At 50.3% G+C, this 19608-nt stretch overlaps 2 protein-coding genes and 1 long non-coding RNA gene across 13 annotated transcripts in view; 2 read left to right on the plus strand and 1 right to left on the minus strand.

Annotated features, from left to right (window-relative positions):
• Positions 1-5972, plus strand: part of EPN2 (epsin 2) — a 42761-nt gene extending 36789 nt beyond the window's left edge. For all 8 annotated transcript variants that reach the window (XM_032703546.1, XM_032703552.1, XM_032703551.1 and 5 more), the window contains one exon: positions 1442-5972. In XM_032703546.1, the coding sequence (XP_032559437.1) occupies positions 1442-1773 (332 nt within the window). In that variant the 3' untranslated portion in view covers positions 1774-5972. The remainder of the gene's footprint in view (positions 1-1441) is intronic.
• A 5451-nt stretch (positions 5973-11423) lies between these two features.
• Positions 11424-18220, plus strand: LOC116794794. Of its 3 annotated transcripts, none has more exons than XR_004359886.1 (3): positions 11424-11654; positions 15041-15279; positions 17107-18220. It is a non-coding gene; the product is annotated as an uncharacterized LOC116794794 (long non-coding RNA). The 3 variants fall into 3 exon arrangements; XR_004359884.1 differs by lacking the exon at positions 11424-11654 and adding an exon at positions 14535-14685 and having other exon boundaries at positions 15009-15279; XR_004359885.1 differs by lacking the exon at positions 11424-11654 and adding an exon at positions 14535-14685.
• B9D1 (B9 domain containing 1) lies at positions 12474-16203 on the minus strand. 2 transcript variants are annotated; one of them, XM_032703856.1, is made up of 7 exons: positions 16113-16203; positions 15397-15465; positions 15197-15308; positions 15034-15130; positions 14512-14574; positions 13617-13684; positions 12474-13479 (listed from the first exon to the last, which is right to left on the minus strand). In XM_032703856.1, exons 1-7 carry the CDS (start codon positions 16188-16190, stop codon positions 13334-13336), a joined length of 633 nt encoding a protein of 210 aa, XP_032559747.1. In that variant the 5' UTR covers positions 16191-16203; the 3' UTR covers positions 12474-13333. The 2 variants fall into 2 exon arrangements, with proteins under 2 accessions (XP_032559747.1, XP_032559746.1); XM_032703855.1 differs by having other exon boundaries at positions 15034-15308.
• Positions 18221-19608: the final 1388 nt, after the last annotated feature.

A 19608-nucleotide genomic window follows, 5' to 3' on the forward strand; every position in this document is an offset into this window, starting at 1 on the left:
GCATCCTGGACTCACCCAGCGTAGTGACAGTCCCTGAAAGCACAGACTTTCTGCTCTTTGTCTGCAGCTGAGCTTGGGTTCCTGCAGTTTCCCTTCCCCTTTTGCCCTTACACTCTCTGGATTATCTGCCTGCAGCCTGAGGTTCCAGAGAGCAAAATTCAGTGGGTTGCTGGTCAGGCTGTCTCCAGGCTGGCACAGTAAACCAGTTCTAATCTGAAAACATTCTCAGTGTATATGGGAAAAAAACCCAGGCTGTTGCAGTTCTCCTGTAAGCTGGGCTTGTTAGAAGTGAGCCCTTACTTAGACCAGACTCAGATGGTGACACTAAACACGTGGAACACGTACTTTTTAAAAGCTGAAACGTGCGCTGAAATTTCTGCGTGTTGCTCGTATGGTGAAAAACACCTTGAAATTCTCTTTCAGGATGGATTTTCTTCACTCTTTCCAGTGGGGGTCAAAAAAAAAAAAAAAGAGTCAGTTTATTAAACTCCTTGAGCAGGAAAAAGGCAGTGATTCTGAGCAGCCTTGGCAGTGAGCACTGAGAGGAAATCTGTGTATCTGCCGTTACCGGTTACTACAAAAAGTTTGTGAGGGGCCACTGGGCCATCCAAATAACGCTGTGCACGGACGGTAAAAGGAATTTGCAGGGTTGGCAGCAATCCAGGGAACCTCAAACGCTGGGAAAGTTACTCTCTGCTTTTTCTAGCACCGCTGCAATTCGGAAACAAGTTGTTTACTTTGTGAATTCTTGTCCAAACTCGGTGCCAGAAACACGAAAATGGAGTTGGCTGGTGAGGTCGTGAGGCAAATGTACAAATCAGAGAATCACAGAATAGTTGGGAAGGGATCCTAAAGATCGTCCAGTTCTACCCCCTGCCATGGGCAGGGACACCTTCCACTAGCCCAGGTTGCTTCAAGCCCCGTCCAACCTGGCCTTGGACGCTTGCAGAGATGGGGCAGCCCCAGCTTCTCTGGGCAACCTGTGCCAGGGCCTCCCCACCCTCACAGGGAGGAATTCCTTCCCAGTATCCAAACCCTACTCTCTGTCAGTTTAATCTGCAGTAAAGGAACACAGAGAGCCTGCAGGTCTCTTCCCCAATGCAAATTTTAAATAGCATTTAAAAACTATAAATTGGAGACCTGGGTGTCATGGTTAGGCACGTTCCAGGTAACTAAATTTGCAACATCTCTGTCTCTATCAGAAGTGGAAACTATTGATCAGGGAAGGGATGTTTTGTGGGATTGATGGGTTCAAGGAAACAGACTGTACTGGTGCACCAGGGAATTTGGTGAATGGCGTCCAGGCAGGTTCTCCCCAGGGTGTTTTGGGTTTGGGAGCGTATGGGAATGAACAAAGAGTACATTCTTGGCCAGAAAAGACGATTTCCAGACCCTGGTGTTGATGTCAGTGCCATCTCTTTCCCTCTTCCCTACAAACCAGGCGCCGCTACAGCCCCGACTCCAATCAACCCCTTCCAAGTGAATCAGCCTCAGCCGCTCACCCTGAACCAGATGAGAGCGAGTCCCGTGATGGGAACCAGCCCTTCCTTCAGTGCTGTGCCCCCGATGAGCATGGAGCCAATACCTCTGTCTTCCATGGCCCCCGTGCCCGTGGGAATGGCACCGCTCCCGGCGATGGGCACCGTGGCCTCGATCACCAGGATGGGCCAGGGGCTGAGCATTGCAGGATCAATGCCCCAACCTCTCCACAGTACAGGAATCCCGCCGTCAGCCTCCCAGCCTGCAAATACAACTAACCCTTTCCTCCTATAAAGACCCAATTAAAGGAACTTTTCTTTTCCTAGTGTTTCCAGGCTGAAGTCTTTACAGCGGAACGAACGTGGCCTGTGTGGACTGAACGGTGTGTGAGAGACTTGGAAGTAGATTTGCAGTTTACAGTTATGATCTTTGAAGAGTTGTCTCTACTTACCAGTTAATCTAAATCTAGTCTTTGCTACAGATGGTACCTTACTTTGGCTTGTTGAGCATCATGTGAAAATGTTCAGACTTTTCACCAAAGTTAGATTTCTGCCCATTTTGTTACTTTGTTAATCATTTCAATACACTTTCTAGGGAGAGAACCTGCCATTTTAAACTCCGTTGGCTATTTTGTAGATGTCAGATCATGTGCTGGATCCTGAAATTACTATTTACCTGCATCTGTCACTTCCTATGCCCATATGATAGACCTGAGATTCCGAGTGCTAGTGAATGTTTTGCACATAACTACACACAGTTCTAGACTGTTGGTTCACCCATAGTCCTTACTCTTAGAAAGAGAACGATCCGGAGGGCCCAGGTGGCTGGTTTTTATGCATTAAACATTGCGAACTCGCACTGCTTGTGGTATCTGAGGTGTGACCGAGAAAAACAAGCTTGTCTCTAAAGGAAAATAACACAAAAAACCCCAGACTAAACACCCAAGAACATGCTCGAGTTGTCGATATGCCGTGTGCTGTCGTGCAGTGTTGAATTTGTACACTACTCTTAAGGACTCCTGGAACTCTCTGTGAGTGGCTGCACTCGTGCTGAGTGAGTGTCCTGCTCTGTGCTTGTCCAGTACCAGCTTCTTTGGAAGTTTTTTCCATGTGTATTTTGTTTTTATTTGACTTACAATGTGAGTTGAAAGAAAAGGAAAACAAAAAAAAAAAAAAAAAGAAAAGACAAAAAAAGGACAAAAAAAAATGAAATACAGTGGGACAATGAATTCAGTTTCACCGGGGCAAGCTTTAAAACTAATTCAGGCTTAACCTTGCTATATGCAGTTACTCTTGTATACTTTTGCACATATTTTGTTTAGTACAGTTTCATATTTGAGTTTGCAGAGTTACCTAATAGTCCTTTTTTTGCTAATTTTTATAATGTGGTTCTTATTTAACTGTCTGGTTTTGATAGATTTATCAAGTCTGGCTGAAAAAATTAAGATATTGGCAAATGTCATTTTTATGGTTTTAATGCCCTCTTATTTATGGTTTTAGCTCTTTGTTTCTGTAAAGAGAGTTTAAAAGGGAAGATTAACACTAAAATATTTACTTTTAAATGAAATATTCATAATGCAAATCAAAAACAAATCCTCGTGACTAATTATTTTTAGAAGAATTGAATTTGAGCGTAACATGATTTAAGACTACATTAAAAAGAAAAAACACTAAAGTCGCCTTTCCCTTGATTTGTTCCCGTTTCCTGACCCCCCCCCCAGACTGGACAGACTTTTAGCCTTGCTGAGCAACATCACAAGAGAGGCTGGTGGTGTTGTTTTGTTTTTTTTTTCCTTGTAATACTTCTTGAGCTGTTAAAAATCCTGATGTACAAACCCCGGCTCGTTTAATTTCATCGACTGATTTTCCCCGATGGAAGGTGCACTCCAGAGAAAACCTGTTCACTGGGAGCTGAAGTGTCCCTTTTTAGCTGGCATGTCTGGACTCCTCGGCACCAACCCACGCTCGGGGGTTCTGGTGCAGACCCGGCGCAGCGCGGCCGACTCTGCTCCCAAATATCCGTGGGCAGGGATGTCCCAGCGCTCGCTCCTGCCTTGAGGGCATCTCTGCATGGCTTGGTGCATCTTGGTGGCCTTTTCCCTGATTAGGAGTGGGGGGGAAAAACCAGAGAACAAACCACAGAGAAGTGGCCAGAGTTGTGTGTTCTGGTGTGCCGGGGCCGCGTGCCGCCGGAGGGGACTGGGATCTGTCTCCTGGTGGGAAGGGGAGGCTGAGAGACTATCAAATTTAGGGTACAATCACAGATTTTAGCTGTGTAGGTCAGTGTAGCTCTGTTAGTGTGCGGAATGCTAAGTGTGTGGATGTTTCTATGCAGATTGTGGGATCCTCTTGGATACTGTGGGATTGGCGAGGAGGAGCCCGAATATTCATCTGCTCTCGTTTTTTATATAGGAGGAAAGAGAATTGCTGTCCACACCCAGTATGTCTTTAAAAACAAAACAAAACCCATTCATGTTGCCTTTCAGAATAAGGAAAAAAGACTTTACTTTTTGTTGTTGTTGAAGTTACTGAGAGGTGTAGACCAGGAAGGGTGTGATTCTTGCAGATGGGGGGGGGGGGAAAGTGCTTTCCAGCTGATCTGTGGCAAGATTTATTTTTCCAGTTTGATTTTCTCAACAGTGGAATCGAGGCCACTCGATGTTTTTTTTCCCTTAGTGTGTCTCCTGAATTGCAGTTGGATGGGGCACTGTTCAGCCAGAAGTCCTGACCACATCCTGGGTAACTTTTTGGAGGCGAAGGTGGGGTTGGGAGTAAGCATTTAAAGTGATGAAATGATCTACATGACTCGATAAAACTGTGCTGTGGGCCTGGTAGGGAGCCCTGGCTTAGTGAAACTGCTGAATGGCCAATTGTTGCTTTTACCAAGTCACTTCTCCAAGAGCCGTGTTCCTTTTAACTGAATATACATTAAATATGGAGAGAGACATTTGTGGTGCAACAAACCACGACGGGGCTCTCGGAGGAGCCACGGCCCAAATCCTGGTGCTGTAAAGCTTTAGGCTGAGACTAACCCAGCCCAGATCCCAGCCTGGCACAGGGCTTGTGGCAGGAGATGAGTTTAAGAGGAGAAAGGGCTGGTTTGGTAAATCTTGGTTGCTGGGCTGGGCCGTGTCCCCACCTCGTGCAGGAGTGGGTGGCACTGAGGGGGGTCCTGCCCGGGTGTGCCCCAAATTGTCCATCTCTTTTTGTGATGATTTAACTCCTCTCCAGGATAATCCTTCCCCCTTCCTCGCCCTCCTGTATTCCTGCATGGAGGACGTGTGTGTATCCCATCACATCCGCTCTGCCCTATTTCTCCAAGCTCGTTTTCCCCCTCTTCTCCTTCTTTTTGTCACCTTGCAAATACTAAAAGTGCTTTTTTTTTCTTGATTTTTTTTTTTTTTAAAAATGTTAGTAGCCCAAAATAGCCTTACTGGTCAAATTGACCAAAGAGAAAAGTGTTAAATATTTTGTAAAATAAAAAAACTAAAAAAAAAAACTAAAAAAAAATCCCACAAAAACCAACAACCCACCCTTGGCATAATTTTACCCCCCAAATAAGCTCAGTTATTTATTCAGTTTTATACTATAGAGAAACTAAACTCCATGGAGGGGACAGGGAAGGAAAAACCGTAGTGGGCTGTATTGTTTACAGTCTTTTTGGAGTCCTGTAGCCAAGACAACTCTTGTTCCCCATCTCCCCCTTTGCTGTTACAGTTTCTAATGTGTACTGTACATCTGAGTATTGCACAGGTTGTGGAGAAATGGGTGGTTTTATTTTTCACAGCAGAAGCTCACGAGGACTCGCTTCCTTCACAAGTGTTACAATTTCAATACTTACCAAACTTTTCATAATCCCGGGAGCCGGCTGCTTTTTACGACTTTGTGCTGACTTATTGACATTATTTACTGTATAAATAATTTATCATTTGTACTATTGTATCATAATGTCTGTATCTTTGTGTCATTTCCCCCCCCACACCCCCACACCCCCCCCAAGCGATGTCACGGATGTGCTATTTAACCGATGCCATCAGAACAGTGGAAAGACACGGGGTTTGTAGGTGACTGGTCAGAATTAAAATTGTATTGCTTATATTCCAGCCGTGTTGCTTTTTCCAAGCCTCTGCGTAGCGTTTCTAACCCCGGCCCAACCAAACCCCGGCGCCGCCGCCGCGCTCGGGTTTAGTTTTTCCAGGAAGCTGGTGGATTGGTGGAGCTGGTGGATTGCTGGAGCTGGTGGATTGCTGGAGCTGGTGGATTGGTGGAGCTGGTGCATTGCTGGAGCTGACTTAAGGCCTGTGGTGCCAGGAGAAATCTCACCGTGACTGAGCGATGCTGCTTGTAATGCTGGCGATGGGATTCCTTGGATGCATCCAGCACTTTCCCGGGACAGGCTGCTCTGGCTGGGAGAGAGGAGGGTTTCTATAGCTCACTGAGCTCGGGAGCAGTTGAGACCTTACTAACTCAATAAAAATGAAGACTTGTTGTGTTGCAGGTGACTGAATTCCTTCTTTAAGCCACGTTTCCCCTGAAACAGCTCCACAGCAGTGGAGGGATCACCGAGTGCTGCCTCGCTGGATTTATGTCCGAGCAGGAATCTGGGGAAGGTGTTTGTGGAATGAGGGTTGGGGAGCTGTGACAGAACTGCCTTGAGGAGCCCTTGCTTCCAATCTTTGTAGCTCAGTCTTGCCCTTCCCGCAGCCTTGGCTCTGTCCCGTGGATCACATGGCCCTGTCTGTGGGCAGCAGGGAGCAGCTTCCAGCTGGGAAGTGATTCCAGCTTCTAATTCTGGCTGGTTTAATTGAAGGGCACTTCATTAGCAGGCGGTGTCAAGAGCTGCCTCTCCAGAGCCCCTCCAGGTTCCCTGGCGTTTGTTTGCTGCCAATCAGGCTGATCACTAATCAGTGATCACTCACTAATGCTGAGGCTGCAGAGGGACTGGAGACCTGACTGCAGGAAAGGTGACTCTGGGGAGAAAAGCCTCCCTTTTGGTTCCATCCCCGTGGTCCAGAGCTGGCTGGGGGTGCTGGGTAAGCAAGCTCCTGTTTCCTTGGAGAATGAAGTCGTCTCTGCTCAGGCCTTGGAGTCATTTTGCTTCTGTGTCCAGGCCAGTGAGGAAAACAGGAAAACCTCTGGCCCAGGAGTGGCAGCCCGGGAACCAGGTACCTGTTGGCTTTTGTACCTCTGTTTTTTCCAGAGGGGATGGATGCTCCCTGCTCCTCACTGGAGGGCTCTGTGTGTGTTTTTATCGCTCCTCTGACTGGTCTCTGTGTGTGATCAGCACTTCACTGTTTTACAGCTTTAAACTGACACAGGGCAGGGTTGGGTGGGATATTGGGAAGGAATCCTTCCCTGGGAAGGTGGGAAGGCCCTGGCACAGGTTGCCCAGAGAAGATGTGGCTGCCCCATCCCTGGAAGTGTCCAAGGCCAGGTTGGACAGGGCCTGGAGCAACCTGGGCTAGTGGAAGGTGTCCCTGCCCATGGCAGGGGGCGGCACTGGATGGACTTTAAGGTCCCTTCCAACCCAAACCATTCTGGGATGTTATGATTCTACTACTGGAATTGCACATTTTAAACTGAAGCTGCTCTCTACAGGGAAAACACAGGAAGGGATCAAAGTGGAAAAGTGGTGACTCTCTAACCTCTTCTGAAGGAGTTGGATACCGGCAGAGCCGAGGGGTTGCTGAGGGATCCTGAGCTGATAAATCCCGTGGTGAGAGGAGATGTGGTGGCTGTGGGGGAGGTTTCTGCTGACCTTGGGCTCCCCCCCCCCCCCATCCCACGTTTCCTCCTGCTCTCCTGTGCAGGGAGGTGGATTTGCTGCTGTGCAGAGGACGAGGACTGTGGATAAGGTGTTATCTCCAGGCTCCTCCTCCGCGCTGCTGTTGCCAAAGTGTTTGTGCTGAGAACGTTCGTGTTGCCCCTTGTTTGTGCTGGGCCGAGTGGTGCAGCTCTGCCCCTTCTGCTCTTTTTCATGGAACTGTGGGGAAAGGCCTCAGACCAGCTCGTACTCTGGCTTTGGCAAGACCCCTGCAGAACTCCTTGCAGTCTGCATTTCGGGGAACCACCGTGATTGATGCAGCCCCTCACGTTCAAAACTTCCACCTTTTCCTGGTTACCTGTCATCTGCCTCCCAGGTCGTCTCCTCCCCATTCGTGAGTTGGGACATGAGTGAATATGGATTTCCTAAGGACAGGTGTCTGTTTGGGAGCTCAGGACTGGCAATGGTGAAGAGCCACTGTTGTACATGGCAGTAGCAGCCCCGGCTCTGTTTTGCTGTCGGTCGATTGTACCCTGTAATTGTGGAAGACTTGAGGTTTCAAGGAGTGGGAGGTTCCCCTTGGTGCCAGTTCTCCTGAGGGCAGTTAATTAACAGCAGTCTGATGATCAATAGGGAGTTGGAATCCTCCCAGAGTAACCCAGCCCGGTGCTTTGCAGAGGGTGAAATAATAAATCATGGATGGGGGAGTGTGGGGAGCCTTGGGGGGGCACAGCACATCCTCTGGCTTTGCAGGGGGGAGCCCAGGGCTGTACCAGACATGGGTGGAGTTGTGGGACCTTTGTGTGTTTGGTAACTGTCTCCCTGAGTGATTAGGAAAAATTCCATGGGCAGGGACACCTTCCACTGGCCCAGGTTGCTCCAAGCCCTGTCCAACCTGGCTTTGGACACTTCCAGGGATCCAGGGGCAGCCACAGCTTCTCTGGCAACCTGTGCCAGGGCCTCATCATCCTCCCAGGGAAGGATTTCTTCCCAATATCCCATCTAACCCTGCCCTTTGTCACTGGGAAGCCACTGCCCCCTGTCCTGTCATTCTAGGCCCTTCTCCAGAGCATTCCATAATCAGCCTGCACTCACTTCCACAGCCTGGACATGCTGCCTGACCTGTTCCCAGCACTTGTTCAGCAAATATATTCCTGTTCTCAGGTGAAGGAAAATCAATGACGTCTCAAATCACCCGAATAAAGCTGTAATAAAGGTGGAGTTTGTCTTCCCAGCTCCCTGCCTGCTGCTGCCTGACAGGAAACCTCTCTGGGACATGGGAGCTGCCAGCTTTGCACCTTGATTGCTTAGAGATCCTCCCAGGCAGGAATGACATCGTGGATTTCAGCCCTGTTTAACCACTGGAGCTGCTGGAGATTGGATCAGAGCTCCATCCAGCCCGGGGAACTGGAGTTGCTGGAGCAGAGACACAGGATTGCAGGGGCACTGATGAGCTGAGTGATAACCCCGTGGTGAACCCGCTCGCTCTGCCGGCTGCCCTGGGATCAGCACCCGGAGCTGGGTTGGTCAGGGGCTGGAGGAGAACATGCCTGGCTGCTGGAGCAGATGGAGGCAAAGATCCTTCACAGGACGCTGACTCAGCATGGACTTGTCCCACCCATCCACCCACTAACCCCCGTGGAATTCCCCACAGTGCTGTGGCTGAGCCACCTCCAGGAATGCTGAAGATGGAAAATCATTAGACGCCTTCCTTGTCCCCTTCCTGTCCTGGAACCTGTCAAAATCAGGCAGTAGTGGGGTCCATGTTCTTTCTAAAGGGCTTTCTTTTGGCTTGGGAATGAAATTTGGTGGTTTATCCGAGCTCCAGGGGGCCAGTTCTGCCTCGGTGCAGCAGCACACACGGAGCCCTCAGAGCCCCTGGGCTGCCTGGGGTTGTGTTGGGTCATGGTGGTGGTTTTTTGTTTGGTTGGTTTTTTATTTATTTTTTTTTCCTTTTTTAATATCTTCATTAGCAAGTCTGGCTCTAAATGTAGTGATATTCTCTGAGGTGAATTTGGGTCCTTAAATATCCTGGCCTGAATAGAGGTATAAAAATAGAAGCCTTGCAGCAGTTACGTGTGTCTGCTGCTCTTCCCTCTGAAGGACGAGGCTGAATCCCTCCCATCCTGCTGGGAAAGCAGGTTGTGTTTTACCCTCCCTCCTGGGGGCTCAGGCCTGGTTTCCATGCCCAAAGGATGGTTCCTGAGGGATCTGTGTCCTGAAGATGGCCAGGCACTGGAAAAGTGTTGTCTCAGGCCCTCCCCACCTGCTGTCCTGTGCTCCCCAGCCCCGGTTACGCTGCAGTGGAGGGTGGTGGGTGCTCTGTAGGGGGGTGGGAGCTCTGGTTTGGGGGTTCTTTTTCTTCCCGTGCTCCAAACATGGAGGTTGTTCCTGATTTGCAAACACCCACGAGTGTCCCAGCCCTTGGGGTTTGGTGTCACCCACGTCTGACTCCCAGAGGACTCCTCAGCCGGTGGAACAAACCCCTGGGGGTGCCCTCCTGATGAGAAAGGGAAAGGGGCTGAAATCCCTTGTGGGGTATGCATTGGGTGGTGGCTTTTGCCCAGCTCTTTGCTGTGCTGCTGCTGGGGGGTTGCATGGCCTGGAAGACATTCCAAAGGGATGTTGTTGGCTGCTGGCATGCCTGGGCCTCGGGTCTCCAGCTGGGCTGGGTGGTGGTGCACGAGTGGGGGGCCCTCATGGGGGGCTCAGATCCTTGAGAGTGTCCCAGGGACAGCCTGGACATGTGCTGTGTGGGCTCTGCAGAGCCACCTGCCCATCCAGCTGCTGCTCGGTGCCATTTGGCACTGCCAGGCCAAAGGGACAGGCCCAGGGTAGGGGTTCCTGCTGGTTCTCCCTGGTGCTGGTGGGTCCTGATGTCTAGAACCCCCCACCTGTTCTGTCCTCCTGAGACCCCACAGACCTGGATTTATCCTCCTCTATCTCCAACATCGGGTCCTGGCACGATGCTCCAGTGACCTTGCCATCCTCATCCTGGGGCTGAAATGCCACAACCCTGGGTAGAGTTGGAGCTACAAATTCAATTTCCTTCAAATCTGGCTGCTTTGTGCTTCTCTGTTTTATTTTTCTGACTCTTTTTTTTTTTTTTTTTTGGAGTGTTTCACAGGAGGCTCCTGCTCCTGACCCGGCACTGCTGCTGGGGAGCAGTCTCTGTCAGCTCTAATCCAGCTCATTTTCAGATGGAGATAATTCTCGGCGGTGCTGCTGGTGTAAAGCAGCCTGGCTGCCCTGGGGGCAGAGCCGGGCTCTCCGGCGCTCAGGGATGCTCACATTCCCGGCTCAGTCCCGCTCCCTGTGGCGCCGGGAGGTGTTTGCCCCGTGCTCTCGGGACAAGGGGCAGTGCCAGGGCAGCGGGCACCGCTGCACTAATTTCCATGGAGAGCAGGAAAAACGTGGGTGTCCTTCATTCAGCTTCTCAGCCGATTGTTATTAACCTCCTCCGACACCTTCCTAAAGGTTGGGAACTGCCACGAGAGGGCAGGAGCTGATGCTGCTGTTCCTAGTTTTGGTAGAAAAGGCTGTAAATAACAGTTCCTAAGGACTATCCCAATGATTTTCTTTTTTCTGGAAGGTTTGGTCCCCGAGCTGCTGTTTGATCCGTGTCCTTGGCTGTTTCCCTCCCAGGGTGAGAGCAGGAAAACCCCCACGGAGTGAGGACTGTCCAAAGCTTCTCAAGGCCAGGAGAGCAAAGGGAGCTGCTGCACAGTCCCCAGATATCTTCCAGCCTTCCTTTGCTTCCAGAGGGTCCCTCTCTGGTCCCACTTTGGGGTGGCTGAAGCCCCTCCTGTGTGAGGACACACATTCTCAGTGAAGGGTGTTTTCCTGCCCATCTCGAATTAGGAGGATAATGTCCAATTTCAGTGCCTGGGAGAGATTTCAGAGTAACAAAACAGGAGCTCCAGCAGCAGCTAAGAGCCTCGAGCCGCCCACTGTGCCACTGTGCCACCCGGGGCTGGGAATTCCAGTCCAGGTTTGAATAGAAGCGAGAATGATTAACCAGGAAACAAGCAGGGTGCTACAGCAGCCTGGAGATGGGTGAGAGGAAATCACTGCAAGCCTCTGCTGCAGCAAGCCTGGGTTTTACTGGGGTTTACTGGGTTCTCCCAACCTTTAACTGCGAGGAACATTTAAGAGTCATTAATCCCTTCCTTGCTACAGGAAGCAGCAGAGATTCTCCCCAGGGTAAAATGCTCTGCCACACCTGACGACCAAAAGCTTCCAGCAGGGAGAGCTTCCCAGAGAGGGAATATCAACAGCGGCCTCTGGGAACAAAGGAATGGCGCTGGACTCGGGAAGGGCTGGCTGAAAACATCCCCCCACCGTGCCCGGGGGCGAGGGCTGAGCTGTGTCGGAGCTGAGCACTCACAGGCTGAACACAAACCTCGGGAAAGGTGGGTGAGGGTCTTAGATGTGCTCAAGATGTGCCAAAGCCCCCCCAAAATCCAACTAAACCCAGAGAAAATAAGCAAAAAACCCCCCTAATAATGCAGGTGGCAGTGTGGGATCTGCTTGTAGAGCATCCTAAGTATCTTACAGTGCCTCAAATCCTGGCTTCTGGAGTTTAGGATTTTTGCTTTTTTAGATCTTTGCTTTTCACTGCTTTAACTTTTCCAAGGGTGCTGGCAGCTTGGCTGGGAAGGGGGAAGCTGAGGTGGGTCTGGTTGGTCTCGGTGGGGTTAAACATCCAACAGGAGGAATTCAGGGGGTTGTAGCACCAGGAATGCAGAGCTGTGTGTGAATAAATTCGGTGTGTCCTTGTGGGCACCGGGGTTTAACATGTTCCTTGTGCCTGGGAACTCTGTGGGGCAGTTTTGCTCCAGCTGGAATGGGGGCAGGTAACTGTGCTCAAGGGAAAATGGATGTTTCAGCAGTAGTAGGTTCAGTGTTTGCCTCTGGAGTGTTCCAAACACAGATATTTATCCTGCTACTGTAGAGAACTGCTTCCCAAATACTTCTGGAAAGGAAACAAAATTCCTTTTGCCTCCTCTGAGCCAGGAGGAAATATTTATTAATTTGGATTCCAACATGACTCAGTTCAGAGATTACACGAACTGTCAAAACAACTGGTGGAGGAGCTTTACTGGAAGTGTGGAGTCAACAAAAGCAAGACAGGAAAAATGTAAGAGATGAAAAATCATCCTTAACCACATTTGGAAAAGCATTTATACATCCTATCAAAGGTGCTAAATGCTCCCACAGTGATCACATGATGTTTTCAGAAATGCTATTTATTCGATCTCGCTGCTCAGCATGAAATAAGAACAATCTCTGCCTGGATTCTTTGTCCTGGAGGCTTTGTGGTTCCTCACTGTGTGTTATTCCTTGTGTTTCTACAGTTTGACGTCTTGGTAGTTCACTTCTAGGGTGGTATCCTCACTCTCCCAGGCACCTCCTGGGATTTGCAGTCAAACACAAGAGGTTACATGCCCAAAATTCAATCTGAAGATGACTAAGCAATTAGTCATTCCATTGTTACATGCACTTCTTTCTCTCCTGTGCCTGTAAGAGCAGAGCCTGGATGATTTAGGGCACAAACAAAAGCCCCGAGCAGCAGAAAGACAAATAAATATATTTATACAATTGGGTTTATTCAGCCTAAAAGAAATGCTCAGAGGGGGGTGCATTTCACTGGACTGTTTTTGGAAGGTGCAATAATTTCAGTTCCCCATTTGTACCACAAAAAAACCCAAAATTGCTAAAAAGAACAGAGTTTGCTGTTGATTGCATCTTGATTTTTTAACCACGGGAAAACTGCTGCAACCGTGAACTTTCCATTTCATTATTTATATAAAAAGTGTACAAAAGGCTGTTATAAAAACATTTTGTCCCAGACTGTGAGACAGTCTGATACTGCTCATAAAAATGCCAAATATTATCTGATGGCATTAATTTACATAATACTTCAACCTGTAACTTACTGAAAGGACTGTACCTGGTAGTTATTCCAAAGCCTCACGGGCTTGTGTTTCTTTTGGAATAATTCTCTCAGTTTAACCAGCTCCCCCTTTCCCTAAAAAGCCACAAAGTGCTCAGCTTCTCTGTGAGCCTTTTGAGCACCTCCTGGCACAGTTCAGTACTTGTGGAGCCCTTGTGCCCCAGGCCCCAGGGAGGGGCTCTGCAGCTCACTGGGGGTCACGTCGTAGCCCAACTTCTTCAGGTCCTTGGTCATGATGTTGAAGGAAATGGTCACAAAGCCTTGGGATCTCACCCTCGTCACTGCAAGAGAGATAATGGGAATAAATCCAGTCAGAGGAGGGTTTTCAATGGCTGTTGAGCTCAGATATCCAAGGAGGATCCTTCTCAGCTGCTTTTCCCACCCCAAGATGGACATCCAAGCTTAAGCCAGGACTCACCTTCTCGTCCCTCTCCCTGTGCCACAACTTTGGGGTCAGTAAATTCTGGGCGTCTCCCTGTGAGCCAACTTGGAGAAGAACACAGAAAATAACAAACTGGATTGTTGAGGTTGATCCAGTTCATTACATGCATGCCAAAAACACACAGAGGGGTTGATTAGACTCCCAGCTTTGGTTTGCAGCAGAGTTTGGAAGCTTGATTCACTTTATTATCTACTTTGATCAAAGTTAAATTTTGTCTCTCTAAGGAAAAAAAACCCAAACCCCAAACTAATTTCATGCACGTGATGGTGAACCCAGGTTATTTCTGGGATAAACAGAATCCTCCTGTGGCAAAGGAATTGTTGGAACTGATTCACTCTTGATCACCCAGAGAACCAGAGAGGCTTGGACACTTTGAATACATAGAAAAATAGAGAAATTAGTGTAGGCCCTACAAAAGGGGAATCAGAAAGAGAAGAAATCAGCTGAATCCTGACAATACTGTGCAAGGGAAAAAACTCAATACCCTCAGTTGCTGTTACAGACTGCTCTTGGAAGGATGTGTGTGTGAACAAGATAAAGGTCACAGCAAATGCATTCCAGATGGGAGAAAAGGTAGAATGGGAATTGTTTTTCCATGTTGTTTTCCAGGCTGCTCTTAATGGGGCTGTGCTTCAAAAAAATACCCTAAAAAGATTTAGGTAGTAAGTTCAGTACAGTAAACAGGTGGTTAACGTGTTTTCAGAAAGCTTTTCAAAATACTTAGACAGCTAAAAATGTGATTTTACCTACAAACCACAAAACTACCTGGTTATGGTACAGAATATTCATGTCTGCATCAGTGATTTGCTGGACATGCCTTTGTGACTAAGGGCAAGAAGGGCTTTAAAAACATAAAGTCATTAATTATTACCTTGTAAACTGCTGCAGCCTCGATGTGGACTCTGGAACAAACATAGCAATGGTTCTTCTGTGCCTGAAGCAAAAAGAGACCCAGAGGACTTCAGAAATGGAGCAAACAGCAAGGGGTTTTATATTTATAAAGGCACCAGAATTTCAGACACATCAGAACACTGAACATCTTGAGGTGGGATACCTTTCCTTCCAAGAAGGAAGGGTTTGTTTGCATAGGAACAGTGTACATTCCTCCATTTCCAGAGGTGGGAATGAAAGCTTACTCAGTGCTGAGAGTGATGGAGGAGAGGCAATTTACTGTGCTTCATATCTGGGCTTTTTACAGGCCAGTTTTGGCTTTACAGGTGTTCACAGGACTAACAAAAATTATTTGATGGTCAGGGGCTTCTAGAATATCCAAGCCCTTTGCACCATAAGGACAAGGCATGACGAGGAGACACAGGAGCATTTTTGTTTCTGAAACAACAGAGTAACTGGGACAAAAATCTGTTTCAGTCCTGAAAGACAGGTTGTCACTCACCTTCCAGGTGTGAAGGGCACGTGAACAGCTCCATAACCTCTGACCACGTCGTGTCCGAAGAAGTCAGGCCCGTAAACACTCAGCACAATCTGTGGCCCTGCAAGGAAAGGGGGTGTGAGAGGGGGGCTGGTCTGGGAGCTGGAAATCCCCCCCCAGCACTCACAGCCAAAAGGGTTGGTGCTCTTGAAGGTGATGTCGATGGGGAAGTTCCACACGAGCGTGGTGGGCGAGACGTCGCTCTTGGAGGTGATCTGGGAGATTCCCTCCTCCAGGCCCTGCGGGGGGAAGGTGGAGTCAGCTGGGGGCTGAGGGGGGCCTGGCAGCCCCCAGGATGGGGGTCCGGGGGGCACAGTGGGGCTGTACCGCGGTGGGAACCCAGTCCTGGCCGTAGACGAAGCAGAACTTGCAGTAGAGGTCGTCAAATCCAGGGAACTGTGGGAGAGAGGGGGGATGTCAGTGGGAATTTCTGGGGTGAGGGTCTGCCCAAGGAACAGTGCTGAGGGCAGAGCTGAGGGCAGCCAGGGCTTGGGGGGGGGCTGAGACCAGGCAGGGTTAGGAGGGGCTGAGGACAGACTAGGTTTGGGGGAGCTGACACTGGGATGGGTCAAGGGGCTGAGGCCAGGCAGGCTCAGGGGGGTTGAGACTGGGCTGGTTTAGGGGGTGCTGAGGCTGGGCTGGGTTCAGGGGGCTGAGGACAGGCTCGGTCAGGGGGGGCTGAGACTGGGATGGGTTCAGGGGCCGAGGCCAGGCTGGTCAGGGGGACTTAGGAATGGCTGGGTTTGGGGGGGCTGAGGCCGGGCAGGCTTAGACAGGCTGAGGTTGAGCTGAGTTAGGAACGGCTGAGACTGAGCTGAGTTAGGGGGTGTTGTAGCCAGAGTGGGTTCGGCTGGGTTGGGGAGGCGGCTGAAGCCGGGCAGGGTCCAGGGGCAGAGTCTCATCCCGCCAGGCGGACACGGGATCGAGGACCTGGGTCCGCGCTGCCGGTGCCGGGGGCCTGTCCCGCATCCCAGGGGTGTCCCTGGGGTGTCCCCGGTGTGTCACCCACCTGCCCGCTCTCGATCTCCCGCGGTCTCACCCACCTGCCCGCTCTCGATCTCCCCGCTCACGGCCAGCAGGAACACGCTGGGTGCCGCCATGGCGGCCGCGCCCGTTGCCATGGAGACGGACGGGGCGGCGCGGCGGACACGCTTCCCCCGCGCCCCGCTTCGCTTCGCGGGGCTCCCGCTCCCCGAAACCGCCCCAAAACCGCCCCAAAACGCGACCTGACCACCCCGTCACCCCCGGGACAGCCCTGTGTCACTCGGGACAGCCCCGCTGCCCTCAGCACGGCCGGCCCGCAGCCCCTCATCCCTTGGCCGCCCTGCCGCCCGCTCCCCCTTTATCCTCTCACCGCCCCAACACTTAGAATTCCTGGCGTTATTTTTTATTTAATATCAACGTCTGTTGATATTTTTTATTCAATATCAATGTCTGTATCAGCGCCAGCCTTCCCAGCAGCTGGTCCCAAGCCTGTCAGAGTCCAAGGAGTGCTTGGACAACACTCTCAGGATGATGGTGGGATTTTGGGATGTCCTGTGCAGGGCCAGGAGTTGGACTCGATGATCCTTGTGGGTCCCTTCCAGCTCAGGGTATTCCATGATTCCGTGGTGTCGAGGCCATGGCCACTAGATGATGCTGCTGGCCGAGCCGAAGCAGCTCCGGCTCCTGGGCGAGGACCAGAACCACGAGGTGTTTCCAGGGAGGAAAAGTGGGAATAGTGATGAATTTTGTGGTCTCCGGAGGGTCACCCTATGAGCCAAGCTGATGAGGAGAGGGGGAGGCCAGTGGGGCTGTTAGTGTCCACAGCACGGTGATTATTCCTTATGGATATAAGGATAAACGCCTCCGTAATTCTGGGGTCTGGATGTGGCTGCCACGCTGCGGGAGGGAAGGGGAGGAAACGGGATGGGGTTGGTTTAATGAGAACGCACTAATTAAAAGGAAGGTGAGTTTGGTGTGTAAACAAGGTGGACGAGACTTTGCAGAACTGGAACTGCCGAAATCTGCTGCCTGGAACTTCTTATTTCCCTGCAGGGACCACAATGTGACGGTGCTGGGCTGGTGACACGGCGGTGTTGGCTTGGTGAAGTGGCAGTGCTGGCCCTTTGGGACCGTGGTCGTGCCACTGCTCCTGCCAGGAATCTTTGCTGCCCACGCGCACGTCAGCGCCACGGAGACTCACCAGCCCGGCCACCATCTGCTGCGGTTCATCCCTTCGCCTCCTTTCTCCATCCCACACCACGTTCCCCTCGCTGTGAGGAATTTTTGGGGCATTTGGTTGCTGCCAGACCCTCTGGGGAAGGACGGGAGGAAAGAAAGAAGCCCTGGCTCGGTGCCTGTTTGGGTTTCCCGCTGTAGCCAGTTGGAGCCCTTTCACAGATGGGCTGAGCAGAGATTTATGGCCTCAGTCCTTGTCCTCATCCGCTGTCTCCTTTTTTCCCTCCCTTTGGCATACTGTTGGAGGTGGCTGTGCTGCTTTGGCTCCCTGTAGTGCCACACCATGGGCTGTTCATTGCAGCCTTTCCCTAAGGAAAGGCACCAAGACACCCTTTTCTGCTGAAAGGGGTGCTGTGTATAAATACTGATGGTCCTGCCTATGGCAGTGGGTGAATGAGATGGTTTTTAAGGTCCCTTCCAAATCAAACCACGCTAGGATTCTATATTGGACTGAAAGTAAACTACCATTACATTTCATGCTGAAAAATACCTTCCATGTTCCAATAAATGTATTCTCTGTCAGTATCTATCTCAAGTCGATTTTTCAGGCCAAACGAATTTGGCCAAGAGAAGAATGGGAGAGAAAAGCAGGAGGGATGGGAGGGAATGCCTGAAATTTTATCCTCTCTCCCTTGCCCTTCGGAAATGCTTCAGAGAAAATAATTCATTTGAACTGAAAATTGTCGGGGGGGAAGTAAAGCAGTTTTGGAGCAGCTGTCTGGAGCAGTTAGTGAGGCTGTTTAATTAACACTGTACGTGGCTACCAGCTACCTTGGAGCTTGCTAAGAGCCAATTTAAGGAATTTTTTTGTTGCCTGGCAAGTGATATACAGGTGCTGGAGGAATTCTATCAGCACTGGGAGACCTTCCCCACGACACAGAGACAGCAGGAGGCTTTTTCAGCAGCCGTGAGTCATCTGTACCTGCCTCTGGAAGGGCTCTGTCCCCTCCCAGCCATAACAAGACCTTTTAGTTTTTCCTCCCTTGCACACCAGCCTTGTTCTAATTGGCTGCACTTTTAATCTTCGTGAGCAGAACGAAATCCCCAGCAAGGAAGTGTTTTTATCCTGCTGGAAAACTTAATTTGCGATCCATCAGAGAGTTTTGTTTCCAAGCACAATGAAAGCCTGTGGATCACGGCGACTCCATGGGTGTCATTTAATGAGGCTGCTGTTTCTCTTGGCCACCTAAAACATTCACCTCTTCTCCTGGACTTGTCCTGATCCTGTGATTTGTGATGGGACTAATGGGAAGCCTCACAGGGAGGAAGGACGTGTACCTGGGGATCACTGACTTGTCATCTCTCGCAGGTGCTGCGCCCAGGTTGGATCCCAGCTCCAGAAGAACCATTCCTGGTGTCCCTTTAGCACTGACTCCCCCGTCAAAGGCATGTCAGGAAGCGGAGGGATTTATGTTTTCTTCATTCCCAGAAAGAGCCAGGGGCTGGAAAAATCCAAACTGCTTGGAGCTCTATCACTGAGAGCTTCTGAATCAAGCTATGTACCATGAGCTGAACAAGCTGCCTGGCTCCGGGTCCATTGGCTCCCAGAGAACTCTTGGAGTGTCTGCATGCCCTCAATTCCCTAGGGATTGATTGCCTCCACACCTGTGTGAGTGGGAATTGAGCCCTGGAGAATGAGAGAGCAACGGGGGGCTACCCTTCTCTTGGGAAAAGCTACCAGGCAGCTGGGACAGGGATACCTCGGGCTGGATCTCCTGCCGTGCCCACTGCCCATCACCCTGGCTCTGGACTCCTGCAGTGTAACTGCAGCAGCAGCAGCAGATCCCTGTGCTGCTGCCTGGGAAAGGGAGTGGATGGACATCCAGTGCTGCAGGGAAGGTAGCAGGAAGCAGGTACTTTGTTTCCCTTACCTGTTTAACTCTGATTACAGCAGCCTCGGGGCTGATCCATCGCTGCCAACAGGAGCTCGGGGAAGGTGGGAGAGACACAAAGAACAATACAGTGGCACGGCAAACAGAAGTTTATTTTTAATCCCAAATATTTATGATCAACACCTGCTAAATGGCCAGTGAAATACATTTTATGGCATCATTTATCTGCAATAAACCGGTTTTATTTTTAGACTGTTTGCACAACGTTGACTCATCCCTGCCTGTGCCTTCTCCCTGCGAGGAGGCTGCAGGGAGCTTCCCTGCCTTTTGTCTTCCCTGCCTTTTGCTCCTGCACTCGGAGCTTTTCCCTCTTGCCGCTCAGATCAAATGGTGTGGAAGGAAGGGGATATTCCTGCTCTAATTCTTGCTGAATACATTCACCTGGAGGTTTAGTTCGGTGGGAAGGCACCTGGGTGAAGACAGGTGT

Source organism: Chiroxiphia lanceolata, chromosome 16 (assembly GCF_009829145.1).
Source record: "Chiroxiphia lanceolata isolate bChiLan1 chromosome 16, bChiLan1.pri, whole genome shotgun sequence".
In the NCBI taxonomy this organism is placed as follows: domain Eukaryota; kingdom Metazoa; phylum Chordata; class Aves; order Passeriformes; family Pipridae; genus Chiroxiphia; species Chiroxiphia lanceolata.

Excerpts from the sequence above, each read along its gene's own strand:
- B9D1 (XM_032703855.1), bottom strand. The coding sequence starts at position 16,190 with ATGGCAACGGGCGCGGCCGCCATGGCGGCACCCAGCGTGTTCCTGCTG. Across the intron at positions 14,575-15,033 it reads GTGCCCTTCACACCTGGAAG|GCACAGAAGAACCATTGCTA; the intron begins GTGAGTGACAAC and ends TTTTTGCTTCAG. Across the intron at positions 13,480-13,616 it reads ACAGGGAGAGGGACGAGAAG|TGACGAGGGTGAGATCCCAA; the intron begins GTGAGTCCTGGC and ends TCTCTCTTGCAG.